The sequence below is a fragment of the Scyliorhinus canicula genome, chromosome 3 (genome assembly GCF_902713615.1).
Source record: "Scyliorhinus canicula chromosome 3, sScyCan1.1, whole genome shotgun sequence".
NCBI classification, from domain to species: Eukaryota; Metazoa; Chordata; class Chondrichthyes; order Carcharhiniformes; family Scyliorhinidae; genus Scyliorhinus; species Scyliorhinus canicula.
The window spans coordinates 21,096,253-21,114,617 of NC_052148.1; the positions used below are offsets into that span (position 1 = coordinate 21,096,253).

An 18,365-nucleotide genomic window follows, 5' to 3' on the forward strand; every position below is an offset into this window, starting at 1 on the left:
TTGCCCAAAATCACCACGTTTTGACTCACACCCAATTACTTTCATCTGCGTGCCTGAATAATAAACTTTCATTTGGAGAACACATGCAGGCCTGAAGCAATGAGGAATCATGTCTGTATTAAAGGAGAATTCTTAACATTCTGTTCAAGAGACTTGCATGGAATTGTTCTGGGGCTGTCTGATACAGTGAACATTGACACGTTGGGAACATTTTTAATCTTCCCTCCAATTTACGCAATATGCCCGATGAAAATTTCACCCCACAACGCTTCCCTGGAATGGGACAGAGGTGGTGCCCCTTGGGAATACTGTTTCAGGTGGAATGTTCCATTGCTCAGCGTCTGAGCTTCATTGTTTCCTCACAATCTTCGCTTGTTCTTCGTCAGCCGGTCTTTTCCAGAGTATCGCTAATGCGTTACCTGGTGTGTTGCCATTTCTGCCACCATGGCATCAGCCAGTGGCCGAGGCCGCAGCGTTGGACTACGCCCGCTCGCAAGCTGCCCTTCACTGAACGAGGCACGGCTGCACGGAACCCCACAGTTGCCACAGCACAGGAGGCCATTTGGTCAGTCGTGTTTGCGCTTGCTTTCCCTTATCGCAATTTACCCCCCCCCCCCTCTTTTAGGAGAATGACGATCAGGCCCAAGGCCTCACTAATCACCAGACAGAACTACCCCGTTTCGCTCCGAAAGTAGCAGGGGATTTTCTGTCCAAAACAGACAGGCAGGACCTTAATTTCACATCTCATCTGAAAGACAGTGCCTCTGACAGTGCAGCACCTCCGCTGAAGTTATACTGTCAGTCTGTGGGCTTGAACCCACAATGTTCTGAACCAGGCGGTGGAGGGCGCTATCCCATCAGTTTTGGCTGACATGCAGCATGGGGGAAACTGAGCCTTCCGTTGAGCACCGCTCATTCGGGCTCCATCTGCAGATACTTCCACTGGGTTTAGTTGGCATGCCTGGTTACAGCTTGTGGTAACTCGAAAGGAAAAGTCAACTTGACACACTGATGGACCATCAATTCACACGAGTCGAGTTGTCGAAGAGATCAGTGGTTTTAATAAGCTGAGAAGTATGCCAGCCTGCTGCTGCTCCCGCACTGGGAGCTGGTCACAGGTCTGCCAATTATATACCTCCCCCGTGGGGCGGAGCCACAGGCGGAGTCAACAAAGCATCAACACAACAACAGTAAGTAACAGTGAATAAGAACAACAGTGAACATATATATATATATATATATATACACAGTCGGACGAATTATGAATAACGGTAAATAAATATATAGTAGCAGTACGTGGTTCACCACTCAGACTCACTTTTGCCGGCCACAAAAAAAAACAAAAGCTCATCAAAAAAAGCAACACTGAAACCTTAAAATTCCTTCAGCTCACAAACACTCCCACTGCCTGCAGCAGAGGTTAAGCACGATTCGCCAAACCTCCAACCTGCAGGAGCCCCAGAGTGAGCATTCCTTACTAATATGGTGTACGGATTCTGGGAGCCTTTTAGCGATCACTAGGATCGAATTTGGGAGACCCAAGTTCTCGTTACTGGTCTCTGATCAAGTCCACCGCCAGGATGCATTGCAAAGTGAGCCAAGGCGATTGGAGGAAGGTGCCATCAAATTTGAAGGATGGTAATTTGTTGTAAAGCACTTTTGAAATGGCCTGGTATCGCAAGACTGAGAACATCTGTGGGGTATCTCCTCAAATCATCTGCTCTCAATCCTAAAAAGACACCAAGTTTCTCAAATGATAACTCACATGGTTCAATATTCTGACAAGATCGTCTTTTATTAAGAGGGGAGAGTTGAAAAGTAACAAACTTATTTTGGACATGTTCAAGAATTCGAGTCTAATATCACACAATCCTGTAAAACCAGATTTTAGAGAGAGTTCAAACTTGCAGCCCATTCCAATGTTATGCATGCATTAAGAATGTGATTAGGGTGTATCTAGAAAAACCTTCCAGTCCCTTTATCGAGTCCAAGAATCAAGCCTCTACGGGCTGCTGTAGCCATCAATCCGATCCATGTTAAACAATTTCTTGCCATTACTCTTTAAATTTGTCTTTAATCCCGAGCAGATCTTTCTCCTGCCTGGCAGATCTTTCCTTCTGGAGTCAGGCTATGGCTAACCCACTCTGTTCTCAACCTTGGTGTCACATTTGACTCCGAGACGAGCTTCCCAATCGCATAGCCACGCCATCACAAAGGCCCCCCCATTTACGCCTCCGTAACTTTGCCCGACAATAGCCTCAGCTTTATTAATGGGGGCATAAAGTATAAGAGCAAGGAGGTGATGCTCAACTTGTATAGGATAATGGTTCATCCTGAGAACCAGCCTTGCACTGCACTTGGGAGGGAGAATGTGCAGACAGTGCAGAAAAGCTTCAAGAGAATGGAAACTTCAGCCATGAAGATGGATTGGACAAGTTCTCCTTAGGTTAAAAGGAAGATGAGAGGAGATTTGATAAGAGATGTTAAAAATCATGAGGGGACTGGACAGAGTAGACAGGGAGAAACTGTTCCCGCTTGTAAAAGGATCGGAGAACGAGAGGGCACAGACTATTTGGCAAAAGAAGCAAAAGCAATATGACAGAAACTCTGTTCATGAGGCAGGCGATTCGGGGTCTGGAATGCACGGCATTGGGAGTGGAGGTAGGTGCAACTGAAACATCTAAAAAAGAATTAAACGGTTATCTGAAAGGGATGAATGTGCAGGGTTACAGTGGATTTGTTTATTGTCACGTGTACCGAGGTACAGTGAAATGTATATTGCTTTGCACACAGCTTGAACAGATCATTTAGTCCATGAAAATAAAATAAAAAGAAAATACATAATAGGGCAACACAAGGTACACAATGTAAATACATAGACATCGGCATCAGGTGAAGCATACAGGGGTGTAGTGTTAATCAGGTCAGTCTACAAGAGGGTCGTTTAGGAGTCTGGAAACAGCGGGGAAGAAGCTGTTTTTGAATCTGGTCGTGCGCATTCTCAGACCTCTGTATCTCCTGCCCGATGGAGAATCGGAAGAGTGAGTAAGCCGGGTGGGAGAGGTCTTTGATGAGGTGGAATCACAGAATCCCTACAGTGCAGGAGGCCATTCGGCCCATTGAGTCTGCTCCGCCATTCAATGAGATCATGGCTGATCTGATATAACCCTCCACTTTCCCACCTTCAATTCCCCATAACCTTCAATTCCCTTTCCGATTAAAAATCTGTCTATCTCAGCCTTGAACATACTCAACGACCCAACCTCCACAGATTCAGTGAGAAGAAATTCCCCCTCATCTCAGTCTAAGTAGGTGACCCTTCCACTCGGAGATTCTGCCCTCTGGTCCTAGATCACCCACTAGAGGAAACATCCTCTCAGAATCTACCCAGTCAAGCCACCCCGAGAATTCTATATGTCACAATAAGCTCGCCACTCAACATCTTGATTTTAAAATTCTCATCCATGCTTTCAAATCCACCCCCCCCCCCCCCCCCCCCCCCACCCACCACCCCCCATGGTCTCTTCATTCTCTATCTCTGTAACCTCCTCCAGTCCCACAAACCTCCAAGATAACAGTGCTCCTCTAATTCTGGCCTTTTGACCACCTCGATTTTAATCACTCCACTGTGAGTGGCCGCACCTTCAGCCCCCCAAGTTCTGAAGTACCATTCCTCCACCTCTCCAACTCATTTCCCTCCTTTGAGTCACTCACGAAAACCTATACTTCTTTGGGATAAGTGTTGGACTTCTTTGAACAACGTGTGATCATGTGATCCAACATCCCCTTCACCATCAAATTGCTGTTTTACAATGCTCCTTAAAGGACCTTGTGATCTTTCATTGTGCTTTGATTCAGAAGTAGAATTCTGGATTCCCTTATGAAAAAGGATGGGAGAGGATCTTGGGAAACTTGCTTCATCCAGATATGGCGCAGAACAGCCAATACACCTCAGTCACACACCATTTCCTGGAAGAGGCCAGGGTCTGCGATGGCAAATAAAAAAAGCCACCAAATCTGGAAAGAAAAATTAATCTCCCAATGGCCAACAAGCAATAAAGCATAGGAACGCGAGGAGGCCATTCAGCCCCTCAGTCAATTCTATCTGATCATGGCTAGCGTGTACCTGAATTTGATCTGATCCATAAGATACTGTTACCCAACAAAAAGATAATGGTTATGCAAGCTCCAGTAAGTCGTGGTAATTAAACGTGGGTACCTGGCAATCTAATTTTTACCAAAACACTTTTGCCCCACCCCACCCCCACCCATCCAGATGGCAGCCTCCACAGTCATCTGCTTTCACTACAAAAAAGGTTGAGTTTGCTGACATTGCAGCCGCAGGGCGTGACACTCACTGCCTATGGCGTCACTGCCAGCAACGCTGCAGAGATCAAAGAATAGGATCATCCATTACACTGAGCAATGTAAAGCTATTTCAACAAGTGAGGCACCAATTAAATGTTTCATTCACATGCAGGGTCTGAAATGATGTGCAATCTCAGTCTTAAGCTTCACCCCATGGTTAAGGATTGCAGTTCTTACAGAATATCTGTCCTCAAAACCACCAGTTAAAAATCCCAGGGATTGCCTGGGACAAAACTTCAATTTGACTGTGCCGCCTCATTGGCCGGCCCCGCTCCATCACGGCCTCCTGCTCAGCATCCCACTCCCAACACACGGCTGCCCGGCGCATGGCTCCTTTCCCGAGCCTTTCCTGCCCCGCCTGCAGCGAGTGATAGGCAGCAGGACGGAGCAATGGACAGAGAGCAGGGCGGTCGGCACGGGTTATCTTCTGAAGCGGTGGGGCAGAGGCAGAAAGTGGGTGCGGAGTGTTCAACAGGCGCACCGCCAGTGGGATGAAGCACGCATGTGCCAGTGGAGGGAGTGGGTGCCCACTTCCTGCCCCACTTCGATGGCAGGAGGTAGAGTGAAGCCCAAGTTCCCACAAACAGCAATGCGATAATGGCCAGTTAACCTGCTCTCTTACTGATGGAAGTTCAGGAATGTTGATCAGGGCGCTGAGGAGAGACCAACTACTCTTCTTCAATATTGTGCAGAGGAATGTTTTACAGGACAAAAAAAAACCAAAAAATGAGTTTGACCTCTCACCCAAAAGGGGAGAAACCTCCAAGTGGTCAATAAAATCGCAACTCATAGCATAATTCCAAACATGGTTCATAATCAATCCTTCTGATCCCAGTGACCGCGGTCAGGGCTCTGCCCTGACTTGGCCTTAAATATCTCCATTGACTTTGGCGAAAGGAAGCAGGTACAATGCTGAAAGAAAGGTTGAACTGAGAACTAAACAGTTCGGAGGTGTGACTGATGAGTTCGCAAACTTGTTCCGTCCGTTTGACCTGACAATTCCTGCCTCGAGGGATGGCTCTCATTACATTCCAAATCTACCAACTCTAACTGCACCCCTGGGTAGTTCAGCATCATTAAAGGACACATTGCTGCTGCCTCAGTAGCGCTGGTGTCAACCGATGCATGCGCGGTAACCTCGCGGAGTGTTCCAACATGGCACCGGGGTTCTGGGGTCGGTCACGCAAGGAAGTAGGCCCGGGGGGGGGAAAGGAAAAGAGGCCGGCCTGTCGATCGGTGAGCCCCGATCGTGGGACAGACCCCATCGGAGGCCCCCCCCGGAACGGACACCCCTCCCCCCACCACAGACCGCCCCCCCAAGCCTTCGCGACGAGTACCCGCCGGCAGCGACCAGGTGTGGACGGCGCCGGCGGGACTTTGCCGTTTACGTGCGGCCCATCCGGGTCGAAGAATTGGCGATCGCCGTTTGCGCCAATTCTCTGAGCGGCCCGGCGTGCTTTGCGCAGCGCTGGTTTCGGGTGGAGTGGGAGAATCACGTGCGGGGGTCGGGGCAGCGTGGCACAATTCACACGGCACCCTGGCGATTCTCCCACAAAGCAGGAGTGGGGGGGGTGTGGGGGGAATCCCGCTCAGTATTTCCAGTTTATCTGACAACACAAAACTTGGTGGGAACGTGAGGGGGTTGTTAAGAGGCTCCAGTGAGATTTAGGCTAAGTTGAGTGAGCGGGCAAATACATGTCAGGTGCAGCATAATGTGGATCAATGCAAGTTATCTACTCGAGATGGAGAAACCAGCACGCCCACGACGTTCCGCCATTGGCAACAGGATTTCCTGTTTTACGCACCCCCATCCCGCTGCCACCGCCGAGACCAGAGGCTCCCACCAATGAGAACGGCAGGAAAATTGAAGCCAGAGTATCATTTAAAATTATAAATTGGATTCGGAAATGTTGACGGTCAAGTTGGTCGCTTTTGAACAGGCGCAAGGATGTCTGACTGCAGTAAGGTACAAGGCCTTGTCGAGGCCACACCTGGGGTATTGTGCGCAGTTTTGGTCTCCTTATCCAAGACAGGATATATACTCGCCATGGAGGGAGTACAGCAAAGGTTCACCACCCTGATTCCGGAGATGGCAGGGTTTTAGTATGAGCAGAGATCGGATTGGCTGGGCCTGTATTCACTGGAATACAGTGAAGGAGGAGAGGGAATCTCAATGAAATGTATAAAATCCTGACAGGGTTGGGCAGACTGGATGCAGGCATGTTGTTTCCTCTGGCTGGGGGGGGGGGGGGGGGGGTTAGAACAAGGGGTCACAGTGTCAGGATCCAGGCTAGGCCATTTAGGATTGGGATGAGGAGAAGCCTCTTCACTCAGATGGCGGTGAACCTGTGGAATTCTCGACTGCAGGAGGCTGGAGGCCAAATCATTGAAGAAATAGAAAGATTTCGAGACTCTAAAGGTGTCAATGGGTGCGGGGAGAGCCCGGATCATGGTACTGAAATAGAGGATCAACCATGGTCATGACGAATGCGGAGCAGGCTTGAAGGGCCAAATGGCCTCCTCCTGCTTTTGACGTTTCTGGGAATTGGTGAAGTTTGTTGCTGGTAGATAAGATGTCAAATCAAATCCCCACCTGCTGTTTCCAGTGGAGATACAACCTTCAATCAGATACTTAACTGGATCAGCCACATTAGGTACTGTGGCTACAACAGCAGATGAGAGGCTGGGGGTTCCGCAGTCGCTCACCTCCTGACTCCCCAAAGCACAAGTCAGGAGTATGATGGAATAACCACTTACGAGGTGAGTGCAGCTCCAGCAAGGCTCAAGAAACTCGGTACCATCCAGGACAAAGCAGCACACTTGATTCACACCCCACACACTCCAACATTCACTCCCTCCACCACTGACGAACAGTGGCAGCCGTGTGTACCATCAACAAGATGCACTGCAGTAACTCACCAAGGCCCCTGAAGACAGCACCTTCCAAATCCACTCAAAGGACAAGAGCAGCAGTTACCTGGGAACCCCACCACCTGCAGGTTCCCCTCCAAGTCACTGACCACTATCCGGACTTGGAAATACATCTCCGTTCCTCCAGGGTCGCTGGGTCAAAATCCCTCCCCGACAGCGCTGTAGTTGTATCCACATCTCATGAACTGCAGCGGTTCAAGAAGTTAGCTCACCACCACCTTCTCAAGGGCAATTAGGGATGGGCCCAGCCAGCAGCACCCACATTCCATGAAGGAATTTAAAAAATGACAATGCTCAGCTCAGTGCTGTCTACTTTAACACAGAATCGTTACAGCGGAGAGGCCATTCGGCCCATCGGATCTGCAACAACTCTCCAAATGGGCACTCTTGCTTAGTTCCATTCCCCCGCACAAGAAACATCATCACCATCATGAATTCCATTGCAAAACACAGCTAGGTTAACCTAGAAATTGGCTCGCTTATCTTTTTGATGTGTTGGGTATGCTGGGTCTGCGAGGACTGCATTTAATGCAGCACTGAGAGAGACAGGCTTCCAACACTTGAAGGAATGCAACTCTATTTTATTGAACTCTTAACTATCATACATACTTTAACTGTGGGTTGACACTGCTGAGTTGACTGGAGACCTGAGGTTAACCTGACCAGACTATCTGACTACCACATGTTGGATGTACTAGTTGCTGCTCACGGGCTCTGACTGTCTCAGAGGCTGGATCCCGAGAGAGTGGGAAAACTAGTGCCCTCTAGCTTTATAGTGGCCGTGTCCTGTCTTGTGATTGGCTGCTGTGTTCTGTGTGTTCATTGGTCATCCTGTGTGTCAATCAATGTCTGTCTGTGCACCATCATATACTTGTGTGTATATTATGACACTTTTTATATATTCTTGGGATGGTGGCATCATTGCCAAAGCCAATTGGGCAGTAGTTTTTTTTTTGGGGGGGGGGGGGGGGGTCTTCCTGAACCATTGATAGTTATTTGAGATTGCTGAGCCTTTTGGGAGGGTAGGCAAGAATGAACCCAGCAGTGTGTGGGAGCGGAGTCACATCTGGGCCCAGATGGAGCGAGGAGGGTGGAATTCCATTCCTAACGACAGACAGGAGAGGAGCCTTTACAACAATCCAGCTTGGTTTGCAGCTTTTAGTGATTTCCTTTTGAACCGATTTCAAATGATCAAGCTGCCAGAAAGCTGGGGGGCGGGGGGGGATGAACTCACATTCTCTTGATTTAGATGTCCAGTAACAGAACTACTGCACAACCAACCCCCCCCCCCCCCCTCCCCCTCAAAATAAATATTTAAGCCAAACTATTTTCTTTCAAGGGCTGCAAGACACCGGCGACATTTTCACTTTTGCAACACTCGTCTTTCACCTCTCAACCTCGCCTGTGCCTCAAAAGGGACTCCCAGCGCAGCCCTTCCATATGGTGGGCCCCCAGCATCAAGAACATGAGCTTCAATCAACACAGTCAGGATGCTGGCAAAATTGCTGCACAGTTCCGGCTTACAAACAAGGGTAATTTCAGATTTTTAAAAATCAAGACTGCTGGTTTTCATTTCAGCAACCACAGGAGATGTGTGTGTGTGTGTGTGTGTGAAACATGTGCAACAGCACGCAAAGCAAGTTCATGTTCACTGTCAGCTATGGCTTAGTGGATAACAGAATAATAATAAATCTTTATTATTGTCACAAGTAGGCTTACATTTACACTGCAATGACGGTACAGGGTTTAAATCCCACACCAGAAATTCCAGGCTAGTAATCCCTTTGCACCACCCACCTGAATCCCTATGTTGTACAAAACATGACGGGACTGGCCGTCTTGGAGGTGATGGACACCTCAGGGCAGCATAGATTACTTGATAAAGTAGCAGCCATTTCATTGCTCCCAAGGGTTGGGTATTGATATTTCAAATAGTGTTTCTTGTCCCAGCTTCCACTCTTTCCATCTATTATGTTTACTGTCAGCACTTCTCATCAAAGCGTCACATTCTTGGTGACCTTGGAGAGGGCTGGAGAGTGGGAGAGGGGTGGGGAGCAAGAGAAAGAGGCAGGGAGAGAAAGAATTTAAAAAAAGGAAGAGGGTGCAAGGAGGAGCTGGAAGGGGGGCTGGTTGAGGGTGAGGAAAGAAAATGGGGAGGAAGAGGTGGGGGAAAAGGAGGGGTGAGGGGACGTGGCTAGATGGAGAGTCACAGGGGGAGCGAAAAGACCCTGTTCGGACATTTCATACTGCTGCACCTACACTCGGACAGGTTCCTTCATCACTTATTCATGTTATGATCCACTTTTACTGCACATTCCGACCTCAATATATTGAGCTAAACCCCGGGGTGTGGTTTCCCTGATGGCCTGGCACCTTGCTGAATAAACGTGACAAGAAACGGCCCCAGAATTAACAGGCAGCTGGCACAGAGTTACTGCTGCCCTCAGCCTCCTTGTTATCAGCCATTCTGACCTCTCCCTCCCCCCCCCGCCTCCTCCCGAATCTGCTGACCCACCGGCCTAAGCAGCATGTCCAGACAGGTTTCTGAAGGAGTGATATTTTCAGGCTGCCCTCCGTAGTCAAAGAGCTAGATGCCACTGTCTTCCCACCTGAAGATGGTGAGTTGGATAAGATAGCAGAGGACTCCCGCCAGAGTCACCTGATCTTCCCTTCAGCTTCCTCCGCCAGAACACTTACTTTAAAATACAGACTTCCTGTCAAATGGGAAAATCGGGAAAGAACAAACTCACAACGCCACTGTGCCTATAATAACCTCAGCTAGTCCCCAAAGCTCCGAACAGCAAATGAAGGACGTACACGCATACAAACAAGGAACAGGAGTGGGCCACTCAGTTCCTCGAGCCTGCTCCACCATTTAATAAGATCATGGCTGATTGCATAGTAACCTCAAATCTGCATCCAGCCGAGCCCCGATAACCTATCACCCCCCTTGCTCACCAAGAATTGATCCACCTCTGCTTTAAAAATATTCAAAGGCTCTGTTGACATCACCTTTTCTGAGTTTTGAAGTCTCACGACCCTTGAATAAAACCATCATCCTCAACTCCGTTTCAAACGAACGACCCCTTGTTTTTTTTTTAAAAACAGTGACTTCCTAGTTCTAGATTCTCCCACAAGAGGAAACATCCCTTCCACATCCACCCTGTCAATACAGCTCGGGATCTTTAATGTTTCAATCAAACCGCCTCTCACCCTTCTAAACCCCAGACTGTCCAACCTTTCCTTATAAAACAACCCACACATTCCAGGTGTTAGTCTGGTAAACCTTCTCTGAACTGCTTCCGATGTATTTATATCCTTCCTTAAATAAGGTGACCAATACAGTGCACAGCACTCCATAGGGACAGCACGGTAGCAGTGTGGTTAGCAGTGTTGCTTCACACCGCCAGGGTCCTGGGTTTGATTCCCGGCTTGGGTCACTGTCTATGAGGAGTCTGCACGTTCTCCCCATGGCTGCGTGGGTTTCCTCCGGGTGCTCCAGTTTCCTCCCACAAGTCCTGAAAGACGCGCTGTTAGATAATTTGGACATTCTGAATTCTCCCTCCGAACAGGAGCCGGAATGTGGTGACTAAGGGCTGACTAGGGGCTTTTCACAGTAACTTCATTGCAGTGTTAATGTAAGCCTACTTGTGACAATAAAGGTTTATTATTATTATGTCAGAAACATAGCAACCAATTTGCACACAGCTAACTCTCACAAACAACAATGTGATCAATAGCTTTTCTACAGCTGTTGACTGTGGAATCAGTCCATAAGGAGGATGGTCCACTATTCAGTAATATCCAGCCTGATCTTCTACTTCAACACCACTTTTCCCTCGAGCATCATATCCATCCTATTCCAATCCTCTTCCCACACCTAGTGGTGCACTAAGGCAGACTTCTGTCTCTTCCCATAGCTAGTGATTCCCAGAACAAGTCGCTCATCTATCACCAGGAGCTTTTAGCTTGAGGGACGCCACTCCATATCTAGCATGGCTGACCAGGAGTCTCTTCCACTCAACAGTCATTGGCGTGTTAGAAGAATTTTCAGGTGAATACTATGAACGCACCTTCTTTGGCCATCACCATTCGCGACTCCTCAGATAATGAAGCAGTACATGTCCAAATGCAGCAAGACCTGGACAATATCCAGGCTTGGGCTGACCAGTTACATTTGTGCCACCCAAGTGCCAGGCAATGGCCATCTCCTACAAGAAATGGATCCCCACAATCAACATCCTGGGGTTACCATTATTCAGAAACTGAACTGGACTAGCTACATTAATACTGTGGCTACCAGAGTAGGTCAACGGTGAGTAACTCACCTCCTGACCTCCCCCAAAGCCTATCCACCTCCTACAAGGCACAAGTCCGGAGTGTAATGGAATACTCTCCCCTTGCCTGGATGAGTGCAGCTCCAACAATACTGCAGAAGCTCGACACCATCCAGGACAAAGCAGCCCTCTTGACCTTCCACAAACATTCAAACCTCCACCACCAATGAAGACCAATGGCAGCTGTGTGTACACCTACAAGATGCACTGCAGTAACTCAACAAGGTCCTTCGACAGCAGATACCTGGGAACCCCACCCACTTGCAAGTTCCCCTCCAAGTCACTCAGCATCCTGACTTGGAAATATATCACAGTAAGAAGTCTTACAACACCAGGTTAAAGTCCAACAGGTTTGTTTCAAACACGAGTTTTCGGAGCACGGCTCCTTCTTCAGGTGAATCTGAAGAATTCACCTGAAGAAGGAGCCGTGCTCCGAAAACTCGTGTTTGAAACAAACCTGTTGGACTTTAACCTGGTGTTGTAAGACTTCTTACTGTGCTCACCCCAGTCCAACGCCGGCATCTCCACATCATGGAAATATATCGACATTCCTTCACTGTCGCTGGGGCAAAATCCTGGAACTCCCTCCCTAACAGCATAGTAGATGTACCTACACCTGGAAGGACTGCAGTGATTCAAGAAGGCAACTCATCACCACTCCTGAAAGGCAACTCGGGATGGGCAACAAATGCTGGCTTAACCAGCAATGCCCACATCCCGTCAATGAATTTTAAAAAAGGTTGGTTGGCACAGTGGTTAGTAGCACTCCAATACTCACTGTGGGAGGGGAGGTCTTTTGGATGAGGTGTTAACTGAGGCACAGTTTGTCCCCTTGGTGTGTGTGTGGGGGGGGGAAGAGACAGAATGCAGGGGTCCCTTTAGAAGTAGTCCACATGCATGGCTTTGTGACAGTCTTAAAGGGTCTGCGTAGGGCACATAACGGGTCGCACACAGCAAAGAAATATTCGAGGAAACATGGGCCTGGCCTGGACTTTGGTAGATTTTGCTGTATTGTGGTGCAGTAGGTAGCATCTCTGCCCGAACTAAAAGTTCCAGAGGCAAGTCCCAACCCCAGGACTCAGAACCATAGAACTGCTGCCGTACAGAAGGAGGCCATTGCGCCCATCGAGTCCGCACTGACCAGAGTACCCACCTAACCCCATTCCCCCCACTCTATCCCCATAATTCCACCTAACCTGCACATCTTCGGACACCAAGTGAAATTTTTTATCATGGCCAATCCACCTAATGGTGACCATGAAACCATTGTCTATTGTTGTGAATAACCATCTTGTTGGAAGGAAATCTGCCACCCTCACCCAGTCTGGCCTACATGCAACTCCAGACTCACAGTAATGTGGTTGACTCTGAAATGCTTTCTGAAGTGGTCAGGCTGGGGGAGGGGGGGGTCCTGTGCGCTAGGTTGCGGGGGCAGGGTCGGGACTTGGGGGGGGGGGGGGGGGGGTGTTGGTGCTGGGGGTTGTGGCCGCACGCCGGCGGGTGCCAGGTTCCGAAGGGAGACCGTGTCCTGTCGTCCGTCAGGATACTCCACGTACGTGTACTGCGGGTACGCGTGGAGTAACTGGACTTGTTCAACCAACAGGTCGGACTTCTGCACCCGCACATGCTTCCGGAGCGAGATGGGCCCGGGGGTGGCCAGCCAGGTCGGGAGCGGGGATCCTGAGGACGACTTTCTGGGGAAAACAAGAAGAAGTTCATGAGGTGTTTGGTTCATGGCAGTACAGAGGAGAGACCGAATCGAGTGGAGGGAGTCTGGGTGGACCTCTTGCCAGTGGGACATAGGGAGATCTCTGGACCGTAGGGCCAGTAGGACGGTCTTCCAGACCGTACCGTTCTCCCGCTCGACCTGCCCGTTACCCCGGGGGTTATAACTGGTCGTCCTGCTAGAGGCGATGCCCCTGCTAAGCAGGAATTGACGCAGCTCGTCACTCATGAAGGAGGACCCCTTGCTGTGGAGTACGCGGGGTAACCGAACAGGGAGAAAATGGAGTGGAGGGCTTTGATGATGGTTGTCGTGGTCATGTCTGGGCAGGGGATGGCAAAACGGAAGCGGGAGTACTCGTCAATCACACTTAGAAAGTATATGTTGCGGTTGTTAGAGGGGAGAGGACCCTTGAAGTCCATGCTGAGACGTTCAAAGGGGCGGGACGCCTTTACCAGATGCGCTTGCTCGGGGCGGTAGAAGTGCAGTTTGCACTCTGCGCAAATGTGGCAGTCCCTGGTCACGGTCCTGACCTCTTCGATGGAGTAGGGCAGGTTGCGGGTCTTAATGAAATGGTAGAACCTGGATGGCAGAGGTCCGCGTGGAGGGTGCGGAGGCGGTCAATCTGCACGTTGGCGCAGGTACCGTGGGACAGGGCAACAGGAGGCTTGTTGAACTTCCCAGGACGATACAAGATATCATAGTTGTACGTGGACAACTCGATCCGCCACCGCAAGATCTTGTCGTTCTTGATCTTGCCCCTCTGTGCATTATCAAACATAAAGGCCACTGACCGTTGGTCTTTGAGGAGAGTGAACCTTCTGCTGGCCAGATATTTCCTCCAGTATCGCACAGCTTCGACTATGGCCTGTGCCCCCTTTTCCACCAAGGAATGGCAGAGTTTGGAAGCGTGGAGTGTCCGGGAGAAGAAGGCCACGGGTCTGCCCGCTTTGTTCAGGTTGGCCGCCAGAGCTACATCCGACGCGTCGCTCTCGATGTGGAATGGGAGGGACTCGTCGATAGCATGCATCGTGGCCTTTGCGATATCCGCTTTGATGTGGCTAAAGGCCTGGCGGGCCTACATTGACAGGGGGAACGTGGTGGATTGGATGAGGGGGCGGGCTTTGTCGGCGTAGTTCGGGACCCATTGGGCATAATAAGAAAAGAAGCCCAGACAGCGTTTGAGGGAGTTGGGGAGAGGGAGTTCCATTAGGGGGCTCATGCGTTCGGGATTGGGGCTTATCACTCCGTTACGCACTACATAGCCGAGGATGGCTAGCCGGTCGGTGCTGAACACGCACTTATCCTTATTGTATGTGAGGTTAAGGAGTTTTGCGGTACAGAGGAATTTTTGGAGGTTGATGTCATGGTCCTGCTGGTCATGGCCGCAGATGGTGACATTGTCGAGATACGGGAAGGTTGCCCGTAAACCGTATTGGTCAACCATTCGGTCCATCTCCCATCGGAAGACCGAGACCCCATTAGTGACACCGAATGGAACCCTTAGAAAGTGGTAGAGGCGCCCATCTGCCTCGAATGCAGTGTACTTACGGTCACTCGTGCGGATGGGAAGCTGGTGATAGGCGGACTTAAGGTCCACCGTGGAGAAGACTTTGTACTTCGCGATCCTGTTAACCAGGTCGGAGATACGGGGGAGAGGATACGCGTCCAGCTGCGTAAACCTATTGATGGTCTGACTGTAGTCAATGACCATCCAGTTTTTCTTCCCAGTCCTAACCACCAGCACTTGGGCTCGCCAGGGACTGTTGCTGGCCTCAATGACTCCTTCCTTCAGAAGCCTTTGGACCTCGGACCTGATGAAGGTCCGGTCCTGGGCACTGTATCGGACGGGCTTGCAATCCGGGGTGAGGTTCGCAAACAAGGAAGGGGGGTCAACCTTGAGGGACGCGAGACTGCAGACAGTAAGGGGGGGGAATAGGGCCACCGAATTTGAAGGTTAAGCTCTGCAGGTTGCACTGGAAATCCAGTCCTAAAAGTGCCGGTGCACAGAGACGGAGGAGGGCGAGGAGTTTGTAATTTTTAAAAACCCGCCCCTGGACCGTGAGGTCCGCTTCGCAGCACCCGGTGATTTGGACGGAGTGCGAACCTGAAGCCAGAGCGATTTTGTGCTTAACCGGGTGGACAGGAAGTGCGCAGCGTCTTACCGTGTCATGGTGGACAAAACTCTCTCTGCTCCCGGAGTCTAGTAGACAGCTCGTCTCATGTCCATTGAGGAAGATTTGAGTAGTCGCCGTGGAGAGCGTGCGGGGCCGCGATTAGTCCAGCGTCACTGCAGCGAGTCGTGGCAGGAGCTCTGAGTCATCTTCTTCCATGGAGTGTTCACTGGTGGGGTCCTCCATTTCGACCCAAGATGGCGGCGCCCGTCGGCCGCACGTGGAGTCGGGGCCCCAAAATGGCGGCATCTGTGGGCCACTCGTGGTGGCTGGGAGCGGGGGCAGGGAGGTCCGCGGGCCGCACGGGGCCCTGGGGAGTGTGGGATCCGCGGTCGCTGCGTGGAACAGCAGCGACCGACTTTGATTGGCAGACCACGGTGTAGTGGCCCTTTTTACTGCAGCTCTTGCAGGGGGGGGGGGGGGGGGGGGGGGGTCGGAATCAGCACTGGTGAGGGGGGTTGTGTGCCATGTTGCCCAAGGGGCCGCCGCGCGGCCGGGGGGCATATGCGCGGGCGTTTCCGTCGGCAACCTCCAGGGAGGATGCGAGGGTCCGTGCCTCAGCGAGGCACAAAGTGTCCTTCTCTAGGAGCCGCTGGCGTATCCGAGAGGATTGCATGCCCGCGACTAAGGCATCCCTGATTAGCAGTTCGGTGTGCTCTGCCGCGGTAACTTGCGGGCAGGCGCAATTTCTCCCCAGGACAATGAGGGCCCGATAGAATTCGTCAAGGGACTCACCGGGGAATTGTTGCCTTGTTGCCAGGAGGTGCCGCGCGTGGACTTGGTTTATGGCCCGAGGAAATGTCCTTTTAGAAGATCCATGGCTGCGTCATAGTCCTGTTCATCCTCTAGCATCGAGTACACGGCGGTGCCCACGCACGAGTGGAGGATGAGGAGTTTCTGCTCCTTTGTGGGTTGATTGTCTGTAGTGGTGAGGTAGCTGTTGAAGCACGCCAGCCAATGTTTAAAAGTTTCAGCCGTGTTTGTAGCATGCGGGCTGATGTGGAGGCAGTCTGGCTTGATCCGTAGCTCCATTTCAAAATTCTAGTTCATTAAATTGATGTACCATCAATTGGACTCGAGTCATGAAAAGTTCCAAATAACAGGCTTTAATGAACAAGTTGTGTGCCCGGCAGTCGACTTACAGAGAAAGGTCGACTACCGGCTGCTACGGGTTCTTATACCCCACCTCATAGGAGGGGCTACCGGCCAATCGGCGAGCAGTCACATGACTAGCCTCAGCCAATTGGCAGAGACACACATGACCTGTCTGAGCCAATGGGCAGCGAGTCTCTGCACCAATGGCAGCACTACTCCGAGGTACCGTAAGCCTCCTAGTCATACCACCACAGTGTGTATATAGGGTGTGTGTGTATGTTTGGGGGTGGGGTGGGGATGATCATCAACTGCTGTCTAACTCTCTAGATGTCGGTCTGTGGAAAGAGGCAGGATATGAGTGCCTCATCCCTTTAATAGTGTTTATGTCATGCCCCCTTGTGGTGATGCCACCTCGGAGTGTCCTGACTACCCATTGGTTGTGTCCTATTCTGAGCGTTCATTGGTTGTAGGTTTGCATATCATGACACTCTCCTGACCAATATTCACCTCACAAAAATCAAAGATCACATGCAGTTTATGAACACACTGCTGTCTGCAGGACTTTGCAGTATGCAACTTGGCTGCTGTGTTCCCTCCATTTACAACACTGACTACACTTCAAAAGTATTTCACTGGCTGCAAAGCGCTTTGACACGTTCTGAGGTCAGGAAGGTGCTGGATAATGCAAGTCTTTCATCCCCACCCCAGCCCCAAACATACATACACACACACACACCCCACATACACACAAAAAAACTCTGCACGCTGGTCTGAAATATATCTCTCAAAATGAAAGGAACGCCCTTTGAAATGCACCAGCTGGATTGAAACTAACAGGGACAGTATCATTGCCCTGCCTGTACTAGACATGCAATGCTTCCTGTTCAGGCGCACACTGCAGACACACAGAGGGACACTTTCTCTCCCCCCAACACACACTCACCCTTCTTTTCTGGATCCATCCTGCTTCTGCTGTAATCCTCTCTCTGCAACTTGAGACTTCCTTGGAATCAGCATGTGGCCATGGGATGGGTTGGGATGAGCCGGTGGGAAGCTGTCACCGAGACTGTGAGCCGGGCAGACTGCAGTCAGCGGCTCGGCCACTGTGTCAATTCCCTCTACAGGTCGCTGCCGAGCCCGGCGCTGCTTATAACACGGCCGGGAGCCTCCGCCGGGTCTTAGCGCCCTCCGAACCCACTGCAGAGGCTGCACACTCCTGTCACTGAACCGTAGCCCTGCTGCCTTTTATAACACTCTCGCATAACACGAATGCTCCCTCCCTCCCTCTCTCTCTCTGCAATTTTAACAGAGCATTTAAAAAACAAATTCAGCTCCCCTATTTCTCCACTTGCTCGTCGAATAAATTAATATGATTGAGTGCACGAGGTCATTGAGAAAATAGCTGGGCTGTTTTACATCTTTAAAGGTCCCTCAAGTTCGAACCTCGCAGTGTAGGTGTTGCTGCACAAGTCGGGTGTTCAGAAGCAAGGCAGCACCAAACACTGGTGGTCAGTACTGGGGGTGGGGGGATGGGGGTAAATTTAGGTGGCAACTTCGACTTTGCATGTGTGTTACAGGCTGGAGTTAATATTTATTAGTGTCACAAGCCGGCTTACATTCCCGTACCAGCCTCCCCGAACAGGTGCCGGAATATGTCGACTAGGGGCTTTTCACAGTAACTTAATTGAAGCCTACTTGTGACAATAAGTGATTTTCATTTCAACACTGCAATGATGT

General features: G+C 50.4%; 1 protein-coding gene across 1 annotated transcript in view; it reads right to left on the bottom strand.

The window, feature by feature from the left end:
* c3h20orf27 (chromosome 3 C20orf27 homolog) overlaps nucleotides 1-17,794 on the bottom strand; it is a 104,257-nt gene extending 86,463 nt beyond the window's left edge. Inside the window, exon 1 of the mRNA XM_038793203.1 lies at nucleotides 17,572-17,794. Within this exon, the coding sequence (XP_038649131.1) occupies nucleotides 17,572-17,590 (19 nt within the window). The 5' untranslated portion in view covers nucleotides 17,591-17,794. The remainder of the gene's footprint in view (nucleotides 1-17,571) is intronic.
* Between the last annotated feature and the right edge of the window lie 571 nt (nucleotides 17,795-18,365).